The 21,453-nt window shown below is 40.1% G+C and overlaps 1 protein-coding gene across 1 annotated transcript in view; it reads left to right on the plus strand.

Annotated features, from left to right (window-relative positions):
* Nucleotides 1–20,689, plus strand: part of LOC128644387 (PH-interacting protein-like) — a gene marked incomplete at its 3' end in the record, with an annotated part of 122,279 nt that extends 101,590 nt beyond the window's left edge. The window contains exons 6-7 of the mRNA XM_053697015.1: nt 2,382–2,531; nt 20,537–20,689. Of these exons, the coding sequence (XP_053552990.1) occupies nt 2,382–2,531; nt 20,537–20,689 (303 nt within the window). The remainder of the gene's footprint in view (nt 1–2,381; nt 2,532–20,536) is intronic.
* Nucleotides 20,690–21,453: the final 764 nt, after the last annotated feature.

A 21,453-nucleotide genomic window follows, 5' to 3' on the forward strand; every position in this document is an offset into this window, starting at 1 on the left:
TCTGTTCTTCACAGTGCATGTCCCTTCACTTTGTGGGGGTTCTGTGATAATATAGTTTGCACATGGACGTTTCCGAAGTGTGTTCGGGGAGTTTTCTCTCTGTGGGATCAACAGTGGTGTCTGGATGAATTTAATTTGGTCCATGGTTTGATCAGACTATGACTTTCTTGTCTTCTGGGCTTGGGTGCTGTACTTGATCTGCGCGCTCCCCTTTGAGGGGGGTAGTTGCCTACCTTAAGCGGTTGGGCTTTCCTCTCTAGGGAGGGTCGTTGATTTGCCCTGTATGCAGGAGGTTGGAACAGGTACTAGGGCTTGGTCTGTTCCAACTATGGTAGTTAAGGTCTCCATGTTGGGATTGTTATTGAGAGTTGTGCCAGGTCTTCTCAGGGAGCTACGGCACTTTTCTCTGTCCAGGTCAGAGGGGGTTCTCCTTGGGAGTACCTATATGGAAGAGCGGATTGGGTTGGCACCCAAGCTCTGTTGGAGTTCCTTCCACTCTTCCATTCCCTGGGGGCTTGTGGTTGGGGTTTTTGTTTGTACCCCCTGGCTTTCAAACGTGCCTGTCGCTTGGGCTGGTCTGGTGTTTGGTGCAGGATCTGTGGTCTGTTGCTCTGCTGTTTCGTCCTAGAGGTACAGGGAGCCTCCTTGAGGGCTCTGTGTCTTCTCCACGGTTAGGATCTGTGGGAAGGAATGACAACTCTTTGACAGCCCGTGACGTGTCCACTGCTTAGTGGATGCTTAGCAGTCTGGCGGTTTGGAACCTATCTTCAGCTGCTCCTTACTTGCCTTGCAAGTTTTCAAATTTCAGAGTCATCTTTGGATGACGGTAGCTTGCAGTGTTTTGACTCCAGTGTATTTGTTCTGCACGTGGTCTCTGTTTCTGAAGATTTAGATATCTGAGCGACCTTGGTGGCTCTTGGGACTTTCATCTTCAGTTTTCTTCTAGGGTGCGGTTGCACTGTGGTTGGGAGAAGATCTTTTCTCTGTTTCAGATCCCGGTCCTACTCAGTGGTTTCTGTTCAATCTGGGGTCTGGGCGTTGCCTCTCCTTGTTTCTTCGAGACTGAGAAGGGTCTCTGTGAGCTTGGCCTGGTTTCTCGGGTTTTTGCCTTGTATTTTTATATTTTTTTTCTGGAGTCCTTGATGGATGTTCATCCATGTCTTTTCCTTTTGTGGAAGATAACGGTAGTCTGATCCCTTTCTCTAATAAGGGGTGTGTTGTTTGGGACCGACTGCTTTGCGACAGTGTCTCCTGGAGGCTTTTTGGCTCAGTCGTGTCTAGTTCCTGTGGTCTCTAGCAAAGCTTGTGGACTTTCTGTGGGTCAGTGTCTTTGGGCCCCTTCCTTTTTTTCAAGGTTTTCTCGGCTTCGGACGAAGCAGGATTTTGTGGGGTATGGTTTTTCAGGCCTGCTGCCCTCAGAATGGGCCTCCCGTTTTAGCATTCAGTGTCCTCTATAGCTTGGGTATTGTTTTCCCAAAAGTAATTAATGCAGCTGTGGACTCTTTCCATTTATGAAGAAAAGCTTAAATTATGCTTACCTGAGAATTTTCTTTTCAGATGGAAAGAGTCCACAGCTCCCTGCACTTATTTTTTCTGTGGGGCGTCTGTTAATTTTATTCTTCTGGCACCTTTTCACCCTGATATTTCTTCTACTGTTCCGTGTTCCTCGGCAGAATGACTGGGGGATGGGGGAAGTGGGAGAGGTATTTAAGCCTTTGGCTGGGGTGTATTTGCCTCCTCCTGGTGGCAAGGTTCTGAATTCCCAAAAGTAATGAATTCAGCTGTGGACTCTTTCCATCTGAAGAAAAGAAAATTATCAGGTAAGCATAATTTAAGTTTTAGTTTTGGCTCCATTAAAGGTTTACCTCTCTCTTGTCTCTAGGTGCACACACAGGACCCTTTACAAGCACCACACCACACCACACCACACCACATGTAAACACTGCTTGGTATTTTCTTTCTAGTAGTGCTTGAAAACTCGCTTTTTTAATGCGCATTTGTTTATGGGTCATTCTCTGACATCACATGACATGGCGCTAGTGGCACTCTTGTGCATTTCAACTACTACTTTTGTGTGTCTAATGATTTTATCAGCTCTTTTATTAGATCAGTATTTACAATTTGGTAATCCTTTATTAGTCGGATTGTAATTTTAAATCTTAAATTGTGTAAATGACCTGATGCATTTACTCATTAATCAGTCTAAAAAAACAAATTGGTTAGATTCTAACTAGTATTTAGTGTTCATATTTTAAGAGACATATGGATTTGGGACTTTTTTATATTCATTTTTTTATTGCTTTATCTTATCAGTTAGTTAATTTAGCTTTAAGCAGAAGTTGCTAACTTTTTCTGTGTTTATTAATTTGTTTTTTGTTTAGGAATATCAACCGAAGCGTAAATTGCGCAATAGAACTCAATCGTATGATTTGCAATCTTGGAAGAAGCAATGTGAGGAGCTATTAAACCTAATTTTCCAGTGTGAAGACTCTGAACCATTTCGACAGCCAGTTGACCTTCTTGAGTACTCTGTGAGTTTGTTTTTTTAACTGTATTAAGATTATAGTTTACTTTTACGTTGATCATCACAGTTTATGAATTAGAAGATTATTCATGGTCATAGGGTATATATTAAGCTTTAACTTGAGGAAAAACAGAATTAAAAAGTGTAACACCACCCTCACCCTTCTAACATTCCTGACTTTTTGGTGTTTACTTTCTGTTTTTAAATAGGGAATTATTTTAACTCAAATGTATATCTTGTTCCCTCACTGTGAGTTGTTAAAGGGACAGTCAAGCCCAAAAACAAGTTTCATGATTTAAATAGAGAATGTAATTTTAAACAACTTTCCAATTTACTTTTATCACCAATTTTGCTTTGTTCTCTTGGTATTCTTAGTTGAAAGCTAAAACTAGGAGGTTCATATGCTAATTTCTTAGACCTTGAAGACTGCCTCTAATCTGAATGCATTTTGACCACTAGAGGGCATTAGTTCATGAGTTTCATATAGATAACATTGAGCTCATGCACGTAAAGTTGCCCAGGAGTGAGCACTGATTGGCTATAATGGATGTCTGTCAAAAGAACTGAAATAAGGGGGCAGTTTGCAGAGGCTTATATACAAGGTAATCACAGAGGTAAAAAGTGTATTTCTCTTGTACGGTGTATCCAGTCCACGGATTCATCCATTACTTGTGGGATATTCTCCTTCCCAACAGGAAGCTGCAAGAGGATCACCCACAGCAGAGCTGTCTATATAGCTCCTCCCCTAACTGCCACCCCTAGTCATTCTCTTGCAGCTCTCGACAAGGGAAGTAGCTAGAGAGATGTGGTGCATTAATGTATTTTATCTTCAATCAAAAGTTTATTATTTTCAAATGGTACCGGAGTTGTACTATTTTAGCCTCAGGCAGAAAGTTGAAGAAGAGTCTGCCTGAGGCTTTTGATGATCTTAGCGGTTTGTAACTAAGATCCACTGCTGTTCTCACACATAACTGAAGAGATGGGTAACTTCAGCTGGGGGAATAGCGTGCAGGATTACCTGCTCTGAGGTATGTGCAGTCTTACATTTTTCTAGAGAGATGATAAGCTAGAAAATGCTGACAGTGCCTGATTTATTTAAGGTAAGCCTGATTACAGTGATTTAATAACGACTGGTATCATGCTTGCTGTAAAGGGTAATATTTTTGTTATTTACTCTCATTACTTAATATATATAACGTTTGCTTGATGTATATAAACGTTTATTACAAATGGTGATAAAACTTTATTCTGGGGCCCAGTTTTTCCACATGGCTGACTAGATTTTGCCTAGGGATAGTTTTTTAAGGCCCTCTCACTGTGAGTACATGTTGGGAGGGGCCTATTTTCGCGCCTTAATTGCACAGTAGTTTTTGCAGCTTGAGACATCCAGCTTCCCTGAAGGAGTCCCCTGAACATATAGGACCCCTCTAAAGGGTTTTTGTGCCTTCCAAAGTCGTTGTATGGGCAGGTAGGAGCCACAGTAGAGCTGTGGCAGTTGGTTGTGACTGTTTAAAAACGGTTATATCGTTTTTTTTTATCCGGTTTTTAAACTAAGGGGTTAATCATCCATTTGCAAGTGGGTGCAATGCTATTTCAGTCTATTATACACACTGTAAAAAGTTCGTAGAATTTACTGCTTTTTTCACTGTTTTGCAGTTTCTGTGATTGTTTTTTTCTCTTAAAGGCACAGTACCGTTTTTATTTTTTGCTTGTTCACAGTTATTAAAGTGTTTTCCAAGCTTGCTGGTCTCATTACTAGCCTGTTTAAACATGTCTGACATAGAGGAAACTCATTGTTCATTATGTTTAGAAGCCATTGTGGAACCCCCTCTTAGAATGTGTACCAAATGCACTGATTTTACTATAGATTACAAAGACCATATTCTGGCTTTAAAAAATTTATCACAAGGAGGAAGTTATGCCGTCTAACTCTCCCCACGTGTCAGAACCTATAACTCCCGCTCAGGGGACGCCAAGTACATCTAGCGCGCCCATTGCGTATACCTTACAAGACATGGCGGCAGTTATGAATCATACCCTTACAGAGGTATTATCTAAACTGCCAGGATTGCAAGGAAAGCGAGACAGCTCTGGGACTAGAATAAATACAGAGCTCTCTGACGCTTTAGTGGCTATGTCTGATACACCCTCACAATGTACTGAAGCTGAAGCAGGGGAGCTTCAATCTGTGGGTGATTTTTCTGATTCAGGGAAGATACTTCAACCTGATTATGATATGTCTACATTTAAATTTAAGCTTGAACACCTCCGCATATTACTCAGGGAGGTCTTAGCAACTCTGGACGACTGTGACGCTATTGTAGTCCCAGAGAAATTATGTAGATTGGATAAATACTATGCAGTACCTACTTACACTGATGTTTTTCCAATCCCTAAGAGGTTTTCTGAAATTATTACTATGGAATGGGATAGACCAGGTGTACCGTTCTCTCCCCCTCCTGTTTTTAAAAAGATGTTTCCTATAGATGCCGCTACATGGGACTTTTGGCAGACGGTCCCTAAGCTGGATGGAGCAGTTTCTACTCTAGCTAAGCGTACCACTATCCCTGTCGAGGACAGTTGTGCTTTTCTAGATCCAATGGACAAAAAATTTACCTTAAGAAAATTTTTATTCAACAAGGTTTTGTTCTCCAGCCTCTTGCATGCATTCCCCCAGTCACTGCTGCTGCGGCTTTCTGGTTTGAGTCTCTAGAGGAGGCTCTACAGGTTGAAACCCCGTTGGAAGATATTATTGACAAGCTTAGGGCCCTTAAGCTAGCCAATTCATTTGTTTCTGACGCCGTTGTTCATTTAACCAACTAACGGCTAAAAATTCAGGTTTTGCTATTCAGGCGCGTAGGGTGCTATGGCTTAAATCCTGGTCAGCTGACGTGACTTCAAAGTCTAAACTTCTCAACATTCCCTTCAAAGGACAGACCCTATTCAGGCCTGGACTGAAGGAGATCATTTCTGACATCACTGGAGGAAAAGGTCACGCCCTTCCTCAAGACAGGTCCAACAAATTAAGGACAAAAACAGTCTAGTTTTCGGCCCTTTCGAAACTTCAAGAGTGGCGCAGCTTCAAATTCCTCTAACACAAAACAAGAGGGAACTTTTGCCCAGTCTAAGCCGGTCTGGAGACCTAACCAGGCTTGGAACAAGGGGAAACAGGCCAAAAAGCCTGCTGCTACCTCTAAGACAGCATGAAGGTGCAGCCCCCGATCCGGAAACAGATCTAGTAGGGGGCAGACTCTCTCTCTTCGCCCAGGCTTGGGCAAGAGATGTCCAGGATCCCTGGGCATTAGAAATTGTGTCCAAGGTTTATCTTCTGGAATTCAAAACCTCTCCCCCAAAAGGGAGATTTCATCTCTCACATTTATCTGTAAACCAGATACAGAGAGAGGCATTCTTACATTGTGTTCGAGACCTCCTAGTTATGGGAGTGATCCACCCAGTTCTGCAGGAGGAACAGGGGCAGGGCTTCTATTCAAATCTGTTTGTGGTTCCCAAGAAAGAGGAAAAATTCAGACCAATCTTATATCTCAAGATCTTAAACAAATTTCTCAGAGTCCCATCCTTCAAGATGGAGACTATTCGAACCATCCTTCCTATGATCCAGGAGGGTCAATATATAACTACCGTAGACTTAAAGGATGCTTATCTTCATATCCCGATACACAAAGATCATCATTGTTTTCTCAGGTTTGCCTTTCTAGACAGGCACTACCAGTTTGTGTCTCTTCCCTTCGGGTTGGCCACGGCACCGAGAATCTTTACGGAGGTTCTAGGGTCCCTCCTAGCGGTCCTAAGGCCGCGGGGTATAGCAGTAGCCCCTAATTTAGACGACATTCTGATACAGGTGTCAACTTTTCAAATCGCAAGGTCCCATACAGACATTGTTCTGGCATTTCTGAGGTCCCATGGGTGGAAGGTGAACGAAGAAAAGAGTTCTCTATCACCTCTAACAAGAGTTTCATTCCTAGGGACTCTCGGTAGAAATGAAGATTTACCTAACGAAGGCCAGATTGAACTTCTAGACTCTTGCCGTGTTCTTTATTCCACTTCTCGTCCTTCAGTGGCTCAGTGTATGGAAGTAATCGGTTTAATGGTAGCGGCAATGGACATAGTACCGTTTGCCCGCCTACATCTCAGACCGCTGCAACTCTGCATGCTCATTCAGTGGAATGGGGATTACACAGATTTGTCCCCTCTACTAAATCTGGATCAAGAAACCAGGGATTCTCTTCTCTGGTGGCTATGTCAGGTCCATCTGTCCAATGGGGATGAGCTTCCGCAGGCCAGATTGGACTATAGTGACGACAGATGCCAGCCTTCTGGGCTGGGGTGCAGTCTGGAACTCCCTGAAGGCTCAGGGCTCGTGGACTCAGGAGGAGGCACTCCTTCCGATAAACATTCTGGAACTAAGAGCGATTTTCAATGCTCTTCAGCTAGCTGGGGTCAGGTTCATCAGATTTCAGTCGGACAATATCACGACTGTAGCCTACATCAACCATCAGGGGGGAACAAAGAGTTCCCTAGCAATGTTGGAGGTTTCAAAGATAATTCTATGGGCAGAGGTTCACTCTTGCCATCTTTCAGCTATCCATATCCCAGGTGTCGAGAACTGGGAGGCGGATTTTCTAAGTCGACAGACTTTTCATCCGGGAGCATGGGAACTCCATCCGAGGTTATTGCTCAGTTGATTCAACTTTGGGGCAGACCAGAACTGGATCTCATGGCGTCTCGCCAGAACGCCAAGCTTCCTTATTACGGGACCAGGTCCAGGGACCCCAAGGCAACGCTGATAGATGCTCTAGCAGCTCCTTGGTCCTTCAACCTGGCTTATGTGTTTCCCCCGTTTCCTCTGCTCCCTTGTCTGATTGCCAAGATCAGGCAGGAGAGAGCTTCGGTGATTTTGATAGCACCTGCGTGGCCACGCAGGACTTGGTATGCAGACCTGGTGGACATGTCATCCTGTCCACCATGGACCCTGCCGCTGAGGCAGGACCTTCTACTTCAGGGTCCTTTGAACCATCCAAATCCAATTTCCAAGCAGACGCAGAGAAATTAAACGCTTGATTTTATCAAAGCGTGGTTTCTCTGAATCGGTCATTGATACCTTAATTCAGGCTCGAAAGCCGGTTACCAGGAAAATCTATCATAAGATATGGTGTAAATATCTTCATTGGTGTGAATCCAAGGGTTACTCATGGAGTAAGGTCAGGATTCCTAGAATATTATCTTTTCTCCAAGAAGGATTGGAGAAGGTATTGTCGGCTATTTCCTTAAAGGGACAGATTTCTGCTCTGTCTATTCTTTTGCACAAGCGTCTGGCTAATACTCCAGACATTCAGGCGTTTTGTCAGGCTTTAGTTCGAATCAAGGCTGTGTTTAAACCTGTGGCTCCGCCATGGAGTCTAAATTTAGTTCTTAAAGTTATTCAAGGGGTTCCGTTTGAACCTTTGCATTCCATAGATATCAAGCTGTTGTCTTGGAAAGTTCTGTTTTTGGTAGCTATCTCCTTGGCTCGACGAGTTTCGGAGTTATCGGCTTTACAATGTGATTCTCCTTATCTCATTTTCCATGCTGATAAGGTAGTGTTGCGTACCAAAGCTGGGTTTCTTCCTAAGGTGGTATCTAATAAGAATATCAATCAGGAGATTGTTGTTCCTTCACTATGTCCTAATCCTTCTTCAAAGAAGGAACGTCTATTACATAATCTTGATGTGGTCCGTGCTTTATAATTCTATTTACAAGCCACTAAAGATTTTCGTCAAACATCTGCTTTGTTTGTGGTTTACTCTGGACAGAGGAGAGGCCAAAAGGCTTCGGCAACTTCTCTTTCTTTTTGGTTAAGAAGCATAATCCGCTTTGCTTACGAGACTGCTGGCCAGCAGCCTCCTGAGAGAATTACAGCTCATTCCACTAGAGCAGTAGCTTCCACATGGGCTTTTAAAAATGAGGCTTCTGTTGAACAGATTTGTAAAGCGGCGACTTGGTCTTCGCTTCATACCTTTTCTAAATTCTACAATTTTTATACTTTTGCTTCTTCGGAGGCTGTTTTTGGGAGAAAGTTCTTACAGGCAGTGGTGCCCTCCGTTTAAGCGCCTGCCTTGTCCCTCCCTTCATCCGTGTCCTATAGCTTTGGTATTGGTATCCCACAAGTAATGGATGAATCCGTGGACTGGATACACCTTACAAGAGAAAACAAAATTTATGCTTACCTGATAAATTTATTTCTCTTGTGGTGTATCCAGTCCACGGCTCGCCCTGTCTTTTTAAGGCAGGTGTTATGTATTTTTTAAACTACAGTCACCACTGCACCCTATAGTTTCTCCTTTCTCTTGCTTGTCTTCGGTCGAATGACTGGGGGTGGCAGTTAGGAGAGGAGCTATATAGCCAGCTCTGCTGTGGGTGATCCTCTTGCAGCTTCCTGTTGGGAAGGAGAATATCCCACAAGTAATGGATGAATCCGTGGACTGGATACACCACAAGAGAAATAAATTTATCAGGTAAGCATACATTTTGTTTTCTATCACAGTGTTGGTTATGTAAAACTGGGGAATGAGTAATAAAGGGATTATCTTTCTTTTTAAACAACAAAAATTCTGGTGTTGACTGTCCCTTTAAGCTTATGCCGTGCCTATTCATCTGAACTTGTTAACCCCTTTCTGTACAATTTACTGGAACTGAAAGCATCCTACTTTGCCTCCTACTGCAGAAGTATTTTGTTGCAACGTTTCTGCATACCATTCCTGTATTTTTTGGTCACTGAGATAAGGATTTGACTGCTCACACACAGAGCGTGTACTTTATTCCTCCGTACATAGTGTTCTCCTCAGAACCTTTTTAATGGGCTGACCACCCTGCTAAAATTTAAACAGCGAAAATTAGCTAATGTTATCATTTTTCAATGTTTGTTATTATTAAATACATTTATGTCAAATTATGCAATGAATTTGTGCTTTGGCTTGCAGAAAATGTTATATTATAAAGTATTACATTACCCTAACCAAGCTATTTCATAATGTCACCCGGCTGTGGAAAACACTGTTTAATAAGTATAGTAGAAGTAGGGAACTTAAAGGGACAATAAACACTAAAATTGTATATAAAATGTTTAATTTTGTGTATTTAAAAAAAACAATTTCATTATTTATTCCCCACATCTTATAGGAACATTATAGTCAAAATTAAAATTTCATGATTTAGACTAAGCATGCACTTTTAATCAACTTTCCAATTCTTCTATTAAATTTGCTTCATTCTCTTGGGGCCTTATTTATCATGATTGCAGGTTTGCAATTAGAGAACCTGTTTGCCTGCATTAGCACTTGCGATGATGGATCACATGCTGAAATTTACCAATACACAAGAGCTTTATTGTGCACGCCTGCTCTCACACAACCAATTACAGGAGAGCAGGGCATGTCAATCTCAGGGTGATTGATCTCGCCACCTCAGGCAAAAGAAGCAGTTTCTGCTTCTTCAAATTTGTGGCCTCTTCATATTGGCTCACCAGATGAATTCAGTTGTGTATTGGATTGCTGTTCCGTCAGTAAATTATACCAAGAGATTGAAGAAAATTTGATAATAGGAGATAGGAAAGTTGTTTAAATTTGAATGAATCAGAAAAGAAAACTTTTAAGTTTCAAGTTTCTGACAAACTCCAGATGAGCTTGTTTTCTGCTTGTCCTCTAACAAACACAACAAACACAAGATACGCTTGTTTTCTGCTAGTCCTCTGCTGGATAATATGGGAAGTGCACTTTTGCAGATATTTTTTCTTTTCATTCCCTGGACAACTACCTGGTTTGCAAGCTCTGCCTAAGAGATAACAGAATAATATTTGTACATCTCTAATTTATTTGATTGCCCTTATGTTTACTTTTCCATATACCCATCTATCCTCTACTTGTCTGCTCTACTCAGGTTGCATGTTTTGAGCCCCAGCATATTGTATCCACTTCCCATCTTTTATTTAAAGGTTTAGTAATGTCAAAATTAAACTTTCATGATTCAGATAGGACATGAAACTTTAAACAATCTTCCAATTTACTTCTATTATCTTATTTTTATTTAATCTCTTGGTTTCATTTGTTGTTGAAAAAATACCCAGTTAGGCTCAGGCAATGCACTTCTGGGAGCTAAATTCTCATTAATGTATGCACATCTATGCCTCTTGTCATTTGCTAATCCAAGAGAATAAAGCAAATTTGATAATATAAATACATTGTAAAGTTGTTTAAAATAGTATGCTTGATCTGATTTGCAAAAGAAAAATGTTGGGTTTCATGTCACTTTAAGTCTACATTATGTGCAGCTGTCTGCTCTTCTGCTCAACCTTGCTTTAGAGCAGAGCTTCTTTAACTTTTTTCACCTGGTACCCATTTTTACATTGGAATTTTTTTTATTATAGTCTAAAACAAACCTCTTGTCAAATGTGTGTGTGTATATATATATATATATATATATATATATATATATATATATATATATATATACATCAGTATACCATAGAAAAAATTGGATTATTAGCAAAAAATAAGTAAAAAATTTTTTTGCAATTTCTAGTCACTAACAGACTCACTATCTAATTACATGTATTTTCCATGTTGGCTTCTAGCCCACGTGTGGCAATGAGCAAAGTGCATGCACTGTGTACTCTACACGTAATGTGCCCTCTAATTTTTTTGGGTGCAAACAAAATTGTCCTCTTAAATTTTTGGCCAAGTAACTAAAATATGTGTGCCTATTTGAACAGGTACAAAATTAGCTATATACCTACCTCACATTTAGAATTATAAGAAAAAAGTTACTCACTCCTACATTCACACATACATTCATACTCACTCATACATACGCTCACTCACTCATACACATACACACTTACATGTCCGACTGCACCCAATGCCACTAACCTTGACTCCAGAAACTGCCGCCACTACGATGCCAGCACCCTCCACGCGCTCAACGCCGGTAGATCATCCGCCTGCCACCACGCATCCCCGACCAACACCTTCTGACCTTTTTCTTTTACAAAAATATGACGAGTCCACGGGTTTCATCCTTACTTGTGGGATATTAACCTTCTGCTAACAGGAAGTGGCAAAGAGCACCACAGCAGAGCTGTCTATATAGCCCCTCCCTTCCCCTCCACCCCCAGTCATTCTCTTTGCCTGTGTTATACTAGGAAGACATGGTAAAGTGAGGTGTTAGTTTTAGTTTCTTCAATCAAGAAGTTTTTTATTTTAAATGGTACCGGTGAGTACTATTTTCCTCAGGGGGATATGGAAGAAGATTTCCGCCCTGAGGTTGATGATCTTAGCAGTTGTAACTAAGATCCATGCTGGTTCCCACAAGACTTCTGAAGGTAACCATGAGACATCTTCAGTGTGGAGACCGGTTTCATGCTACAAGCAGCATTAAGGTATGTGCAGACTTTTATTTTCTGAAGAGACTTGATATAACAGAACTGGCTGGCATTTATTTCCCTATAGGGGAATGGGGTAAGCAGTAGTCCTGTTTCACAGAAGGGTATTACTAGAGTCCCCTGTTATTATTATTTTTTATTATTTTTTATTCACATAAGGGCATGATATGACACTCTGGGAGAGGCATAGGAACATTTTATTGATAAACTGTTAAAAACGTTTTATTTTTTATTATTTGTCCAGCATGACTTGCTGGGATGTGTTTGGGGTATGTTTTGTGTTCCACTTAGCTTATTAAACCGCTTCCCATGCGGTTGTGTTTGGGCCTACTCCAACTTCGGCCATAAGGGGCAGGGCTTGTCTTTGCGCTCTCAGATGCGCACTTCCTTCTGACAGAGGAGCAGCAAGCAGTAACTCCGGTTGCTCCTGGACAGTAGTCTCTGGCTTGGAGTGTTGGCTATTGATTTCGAAGTACCCTGGGGGCAGGTAGGCGCCACAGCAGTGCGGTGGCGAGGTGCAGAGGGTTCTTTTTTGTAAACGGTTATTTTTCATTAGAGCTTTATTTTTTCACCTTTCTCATAGGGTGCAATAATTTTTGGATATACTAATTAGTTTTAGTGAATTTTGATAGCAAATTAACGTTATTTAAGCAGTTTTGGAAAAATTGGAGTAATTTGTCCAGTTCCGAAATCAGAACAAGGACAGGGGTTTTACTCAAATCTATTTGTGGTTCCCAAAAAAGAGGGAACTTTCAGACCTATCTTAGACCTCAAGTGTCTAAACAAATTTCTCAGAGTCCCATCGTTCAAGATTGAGACTATACGAATAATTTTACCAATGATCCAGGAGTGTCAATATATGACTACCGTGGACTTGAATGATGCTTACCTTCATATTCCTATCCACAAGGATCATCATCAGTTTCTAAGGTTTGCTTTTCTGGACAAACATTTTCAGTTTGTGGCTCTTCCCTTCGGGTTGGCCACAGCACCCAGAATCTTCACAAAGGTTCTAGGGTCTCTTTTGGCGGTTCTCAGACCGTGAGGCATAGCAGTGGCGCCTTATCTGGACGATATTCTAATTCAGGCATCAACATATCAGCTGACAAAATCTCACACGGACATAGTATTGTCTTTTCTGAGAACTCACGGTTGGAAGGGGATCATAGAGAAGAGTTCACTTGTTCCACAGAAAAGTGTTCATTTCTTGGGAACTCTGATAGACTCGGTAGCCATGAAAATATTTCTGACAGAAAATCAAAGATTCTAAATACTTGCCGAGTACTTCAGTCCATTCCTCGGCCATTAGTGGCTCAGTGTATGGAGGTAATTGGATTAATGGTAGCGGCAATGGACATCGTTCCATTTGCTCGCTTTCATCTTAGACCCATGCAACTGTGCATGCTCGAACAGTGGAATGGGGATTATGCAGATTTATCTCCTCAGATAAATCTGGATCAAGAGACCAGAAACTCTCCTCTTTGGTGGTTGTCGCCAGATCATCTGTCCCAAGGGACTTGTTTCCGCAGACCCTTTTGGGTGATAGTGACAACGGATGCCAGCCTTCTGGGCTGGGGTGCAGTTTGGAACCCCCTGAAGGCTCAGGGTGTTTGGACTCAAGTGGAGTCTCTACTTCCAATCAATATTCTGGAACTGAGAGCAATATTCAATGCGCTTCAGGCATGGCCTCAGTTGGCTTCGGCCAAATACATCGGATTCCAGTTGGACAACATCACGACTGTGGCATATATCAATCGTCAGGGGGGAACAAGGAGTTCCTTAGAGATGATAGAAGTATCCAAGATAATCCGTTGGGCGGAAGCCCACTCTTGTCATCTATCAGCAATCTACATCCCAGGAGTAAAGAACTGGGAAGCGGATTTTCTAAGTCGATAGACTTTTCATCCGGGGGAGTGGGAACTTCACCCAGAGGTATTTGCTTCATTGATTCTCAGATGGGGCAGAACGGAATTGGATCTGATGGCATCTCGACAGAGTGCCAAGCTTCCAAGATATGGATCCCGGTCAAGGGATCCTCAGACCGAACTCATAGATGCCTTGGCAGTGCCTTGGTTGTTCAGCCTAGCTTATGTGTTTCCACCGTTTCCTCTCCTCCCACTCGTGATTGCTCGAATCAAACAGGAGAGAGCTTCAGTGATCCTTGAGAAGAAAAGTAACTAGCGCCCAGGACTGATATCTGCTCACTATAAAGAAGACTCCCTAATAGGTCTAAAAACGGAACAATGAAACAGGATATATAGGAGCGCCAATGGCTTAGATATACCACAGGAAATAGAAATAATCTCCAATAGTTTCTCTTAGAATTAGATTGTTCAAATGTCAAACAAATATATTTATTATATTAAAACAATATGATTCTGATCTCCAGAATTCATAAAAAATGTAAATAAAAACGAAAACACAAAACACATATAAAAATACATAAAATAAAATACAGCGAATGACAAATTAAAATACAGCGGATGACAAATTGAATCTAATCCAGTTGTTTTAACTTGGTGACCAATATCTAATGGTCCGGTTTTTCGTGAGTGAGTCCTCTTAAAGACCCTCTAGTAGGTACACAAATGTGTATAGAAAAACAAATCGGTACTTAATTGAATTTATCAAATAAGTGTACAAATTAACCTGGTGTCCAATAAATGATATAATAACTCAAATAGTGTTATCAAAGTGATAAGACCACTATTATAGTGATAGGAGACCCACTTTAAAGGTCAACAGTACATACAGGTAGTGCAAAATGTGATGATTAATATAAATCGTATAATAAACGCCGTGAAAAATTAAAAATGAGATAAAATGTATTGGAATCCTTAAGCTAACAGATAAACCATATTATGGATCACAATATATAACACAAAATAAATACAAATCTGAAGTGATCAAGTAGGTGTGGTCAAAAAATGAAAAAATGTGAAAAATGCAAAAAATACAAAATTAAACGTGTGATCCTACAAGTGGGATTCTAAACTAAACTGGTACCAGCCATTATCTCAATTAGCCTAATTGAATCTGGATGATGGACTCAGTGGTCTGGTAATGCGTCTAACTTTAATATCTTAAAAACAATAAACCAATTAAACAAATAGCACAAGCTATATAATTAATATAAACAACATAAAAAACAGAGAGTTTATGTCTAGTTTGGCCAAAACTAATCCACAACTCTTAAAGGTGTGTTTCCACAACTTTTAAGAAATAATAATATTGACAATGATAGTGTCCTTAAAAAGTCAATTGGTAAAAGTGAATCCTTAAAAAGTCTGATGAAAAAAATCCTCGATGTGTGGTGGAGTCCAAAGTCCTACTCCTTTGTTAAGACAAAAACCTGAAAAAGATGAAAAAAGTGCACTAAACAAACAGCGCTACAGGGGTATGGACTATTGAAAATGGTCTTACCGATCAAATCCTGGTCCTGGATGTCTTGAAAAAGGCCTGGTACAAGGGCCGAAACGCGTAGACGACACTTTACACCAAAGATTTGAGAGGCTCATTATATCCAGGACCAGGATTTGATCGGTAAGACTATTTTCAATAGTCCATACCCCTGTAGCGCTGTTTGTTTAGTGCGCTTTTTTCATCTTTTTCAGGTTTTTGTCTTAACAAAGGAGTAGGACTTTGGACTCCACCACACATCGAGGATTTTTTTCATCAGACTTTTTAAGGATTCACTTTTACCAATTGACTTTTAAGGACACTATCATTGTCAATATTATTATTTCTTAAAAGTTGTGGAAACACACCTTTAAGAGTTGTGGATTAGTTTTGGCCAAACTAGACATAAACTCTCTGTTTTTTATGTTGTTTATATTAATTATATAGCTTGTGCTATTTGTTTCATTGGTTTATTGTTTTTAAGATATTAAAGTTAGACGCATTACCGGACCACTGAGTCCATCATCCAGATTCAATTAGGCTAATTGAGATAATGGCTGGTACCAGTTTAGTTTCGAATCCCACTAGTAGGATCACACGGTTAATTTTGTATTTTTTGCATTTTTCACATTTTTTCATTTTTTGACCACACCTACTTGATCACTTCAGATTTGTATTTATTTTGTGTTGTATATTGTGATCCATAATATGGTTTATCTGTTAGCTTAAGGATTCCAATACATTTTATCTCATTTTTAATTTTTCACGGCGTTTATTATACGATTTATATTAATCATCACATTTTGCACTACCTGTATGTACTGTTGACCTTTAAAGTGGGTCTCGTATCACTATAATAGTGGTCTTATCACTTTGATAACACTATTTGAGTTATTATTATATCATTTATTGGACACCAGGTTAATTTGTACACTTATTTGATAAATTCAATTAAGTACCGATTTGTTTTTCTATACACATTTGTGTACCTACTAGAGGGTCTTTAAGAGGACTCACTCACGAAAAACCGGACCATTAGATATTGGTCACCCAGTTAAAACAACTGGATTAGATTCAATTTGTCATCCGCTGTATTTTAATTTGTCATTCGCTGTATTTTATTTTATGTATTTTTATATGTGTTTTGTGTTTTTGTTTTTATTTACATTTTTTATGAATTCTGGAGATCAGAATCATATTGTTTTAATATAATAAATATATTTGTTTGACATTTGAACAATCTAATTCTAAGAGAAACTATTGGAGATTATTTCTATTTCCTGTGGTATATCTAAGCCATTGGCGCTCCTATATATCCTGTTTCATAGCTTCAGTGATCCTGATTGCGCCTGCGTGGCCACGCAGGACTTGGTATGCGGATCTAGTGGACATGTCCTCTCTGCCACTGTGGAAACTTCCATTGAGACAGGACCTTCTCATTCAAGGTCCTTTCCAACATCCAAATCTAATTTCTCTGCAGCTGACTGCGTGGAGATTGAACGCTTGATTTTATCGAAGCGAGGATTCTCTGATTCGGTCATCAATACTTTGATACAGGCTAGAAAACCGGTCATTAGAAAAATCTATCATAAGATATGGCGTAAATATTTTTATTGGTGTAAATCCATGGTTTACACATGGAGTAAAGTTAGGATTCTGTCTTTTCTCCAAGAAGGATTGGAGAAAGGGTTATCAGCAAGTTCCTTAAAGGGACAAATTTCAGCTTTGTCAATTCTGTTTCACAAACGTTTGGCAAATGTGCCAGATGTCCAGTCTTTTTGTCAGGCTCTATCTAGAATTAAGCCTGTATTTAGACCCATTACTCCTCCCTGGAGTTTGAATTTAGTTCTTCGAGTTCTTCAAGGGGTTCCGTTTGAACCCATGCATTCCATAGATATCAAATTGTTATCTTGGAAAGTTCTGTTTTTAGTTGCTATTTCTTCTGCTCGAAGAGTTTCTGAGCTTTCAGCGCTACAGTGTGATTCTCCTTATCTCATTTTTCATTCTAAGGTGGTGTTACGTACCAAACCTAGATTCCTTCCTAAGGTTGTTTCAAATAAGAATATTAATCAGGAAATTGTTGTTCCTTCCTTGTGTCCTAACCCTTCTTCTAAGAAGGAGCGTATGTTGCATAATTTGGATGTGGTCTGTGCCTTAAGGTTTTACTTATAGGCAACTAAGGATTTCCGTCAATCATCTTGATTATTCATTGTTTATTCTGGAAAGTGTAGGGGTCAGAAAGCTACGGCTACCTCTCTTTCTTTTTGGCTGAGATGTATCATCCGCCTGGCATATGAGACTGCTGGACAGCAGCCTCCTGAAAGAATTACGGCTCATTCTATTAGGGCTGTGGCTTCCACATGGCCCTTTAAAATCGTTGAACAGATTTGTAAGGCTGCCACTTGGTCGTCCCTTCATACTTTTTCCAAATTTTACAAAATTTGATTCTTTTGCTTCTTCTGAGGCTATTTTTGGGAGAAAGGTTCTACAAGCGTTTTTATATGAGACCTCTCCAGCTTTGTATGCTGAACCAATGGTGCAGGGATTATACAAGGATATCACAATTAATATCCTTAAATTCCAATGTTCAACTATCTCTGACTTGGTGGTTAGATCACCATCGTATAGTTCTAGGGGCCTCTTGCTCGTCCAACCTTGACTGTGATCACTACAGATGCAAGTCTTTCAGGTTGGGGAGCTGTTTGAGGATCTCTGACAGCACAAGGGGTTTGGAAATCTCAAGAGGCGAGATTACCAATCAATATTTTGGAACTCTGTGCCATTTTCAGGGCTCTTCAGATTTGGCCTGTGTTGAAGAGAGAACCGTTTATTTGTTTTCAGACAGACAATATCACAACTGTGGCATATGTCAATCATCAGCGTGGGACTCACAGTCCCCAAGCTGTGAAAGAAGTATCCCGCATACTTGCTTGGGCGGAATCCAGTACTTGTATAGACAATTGGGAAGCGGATTATCTCAGCCGTCAGACTTTACATCCGGGGGAGTGGTCCCTCCATCCAGATGTGTTTTCTCAGGTTATTCAGATGTGGCATCTTCCAGAAATAAATCGGATGGCTTCTCATCTAAACAATAAACTTCCCAGGTACCTGTCCAGGTCCAGGGATCCTCAGGCGGAAGCAGTGGATGCGTTGACACTTCCTTGGTGTTATCAACCTGCTTATATTTTCCCGCCTCTAGTTCTTCTTCCAAGAGTGATCTCCAAAATCATCATGGAGCAATCGTTTGTGCTGCTGGTGGCTCCAGCATGGCCTCACAGGTTTTGGTGTGCGGATCTTGTTCGGATGTCCAGTTGCCAACCTTGGCCACTTCCATTAAGGCCAGACCTTCTGTCTCAAGGTCCGTTTTTCCATCAGGATCTCAAATTATTAAATTTGAAGGTATGGAAATTGAACACCTAGTGCTTATCCATAAAGGTATCTCTGACTCCGTTATTAATACTATGTTACAGGCTGGTAAATCTGTTTCTAGAAAGATTTATTATCGAGTTTGGAAGACATATTTCATGGTGTTCTTCTCATAAATTCTCTTGGTATTCTTTTAGAATTTATAGAATTTTACAGTTTCTGCAGGATGGTTTGGATAAGGGTTTGTCTGCAAGTTCCTTGAAGGGACAAATCTCTGCTCTTTCTGGGGGGTTTTTCACAGAAAGCTTGCTAAGCTTCCTGACATTCACTGTTTTGTTCAGGCTTTGGTTCGTATCAAGCCTGTCATTAAATCAATCTCTCCTCCTTGGAGTCTTAATTTGGTTTTGAAGGCTTTACAGGCTCCTCCGTTTGAGCCTATGCATTCTTTGGACATTAAAATACTTTCTAGGAAAGTGTTGTTTCTTTTGGCCATCTCTTCTGCTAGAAGAGTTTCTAAATTATCTGCTCTCTCTTGTGAATCTCCTTTTCTGATTTTTCATCAGGAAAAGGCAGTTTTGTGGACTTTTGTGGACAATTGAGAAATTGTTGTCCCTTCCTTGTGTCCTAATCCTAAGAATTCTTTGGAGAGATCTTTACATTCTTTGGATCTGGTGAGAGCTCTGAAATATTATGTTGAAGCTACTAAAGATTTCAAGAAGACTTCTAGTCTATATGTTATCTTTTCTGGTTCTAGGAAAGGTCAGAAGGCTTCTGCCGTTTCCTTGGCATCGTGGTTAAAGCTTTTGATTTATCAAGCTTATTTGTAGTCGGGTCAAGCCCCCCTCAGAGAGTTACAGCTCATTCTACTCGATCAGTCTCCACTTCGGGGGCTTTTAAGAATGAAGCTTTAGTTGATCAGATTTGCAAAGCAGCAACTTGGTCTTCTTTGCATACATTTACTAAATTCTACTGTTATGATGTATTTGCTTCTTCGGAAGCAGTTTTCGGTAGAAAAGTTCTTAAGGCAGCTGTTTCAGTTTGATTCTTCTGCTTATGTTTTAAGTTTTTCCTTTCATTTATGAGAATAAACTTATATTTTGGGTTGTGGATTAATTTTTTTCAGCGAAAAATTGCTGTTTTTATTTTATCCCTCCCTCTCTAGTGACTTTTGCGTGGAGTTCCACATCTTGGGTATTGCTATCCCATACGTCTCTAGCTCATGGACTCTTGCCAATTACATGAAAGAAAACATAATTTATGTAAGAACTTACCTGATAAATTCATTTCTTTCATATTGGCAAGAGTCCATGAGGCCCACCCTTTTTATGGTGATTATGATTTTTTTTTGTATAAAGCACAATTATTTCCAAATTCCTTTGTTGATGCTTTTTACTCCTTTCTTTATCACCCCACTACTTGGCTATTCGTTAACTGAATTGTGGGTGTGGTGAGGGGTGTATTTATAGGCATTTTGAGGTTTTGGAAACTTTGCCCTCCTGGTGGGATTGTATATCCAATACGTCACTAGCTTATGGACTCTTGCCAATATGAAAGAAATTAATTTATCAGGTAAGTTCTTACATAAATTATGTTATATACCTGTTGGTAAAAGATCATCTACTACTTCATCTGCTTTCACATTTGTGTGTTTTTGTTTTTTCAAGCTTTTGCCTAGTCATTCTTTGTATTTGATTTTCCTATTCTTTTAATCTAATTGGTGTTAATCTGTGATGTTAGTACATAATTTGTTCCATTTGCAATAACATTTCTCTATATCTTGTCTAATATTTAGTATACGTCATTTAATTCCATAGGATTATCGAGCCATAATTGATACACCAATGGATTTTGGAACCGTAATAGAAACTTTAGAAGCTGGAAACTATGTGTCTCCAATAGAATTGTGTAAGGATGTGAGACTTATTTTCAGCAACTCTAAGTCATATACTCCAAGCAAAAGATCAAAGGTAAAATTATTTTAAATAATTGCATTATTTATCATTTTTTTGTCACTTTTTTTACTTCCCTTTCTTTTACTGCTTATTTTTTTAGAATTAAAAGTCCCCCTTTACAAAGCTAAATATGGTGATATATCAGTTTAAACAGGACGGTGACTAACAATTTATATTTTTAAGGTTGGAGAAGCTGTGTTTAAAAACATTTGTTGTGCAATAGTGTGAGAACATTTAAACATTTGTTTGTTTTGAAATCAATTTATCATTGTGTTAAAAAATCAAACATCAATGGAACTAGCTTGACAGCCACCCTTTTGCAGGGCTCTTCAAACTCAAGTCCTCTGAACCCACCAAATGGGCTGATTTGTAACATACAGCTACTCCCTTCTCTGTCATATAGGTTGTGAGAGTTCCCGATCCGTTACATATGGTAATTACATTCCTACCACTAGGAGGAGGTAAAGTCTCCCAACCCACAAGAGCCCTATAAAACCCCTCCCACCTCACACATACCTTAGTATTTGAAAAATACCAAATCGGGTCAAAACGCGTAGACTGCCTATTGGACTATCCGGTGAGTATTTTAACCTCGGTTTTGATATTTGTTTTATCAGTGTTGCACTAGTTTGTGTTTGCAATTGATTTCAAAGGTCAGTTTTGCAGGTATTGAGGTGAGGATACTTATTTCCTGGACATCCATTGAATTTAATCGTCTCTGGATTTCGAGGATAGGATTTTGTCCCCCCCCCCCCCCCCCCCCCCCCCCCCCCCCCCCC

This window comes from Bombina bombina, unplaced genomic scaffold (assembly GCF_027579735.1).
Source record: "Bombina bombina isolate aBomBom1 unplaced genomic scaffold, aBomBom1.pri scaffold_747, whole genome shotgun sequence".
Lineage (NCBI taxonomy): Eukaryota > Metazoa > Chordata > Amphibia > Anura > Bombinatoridae > Bombina > Bombina bombina.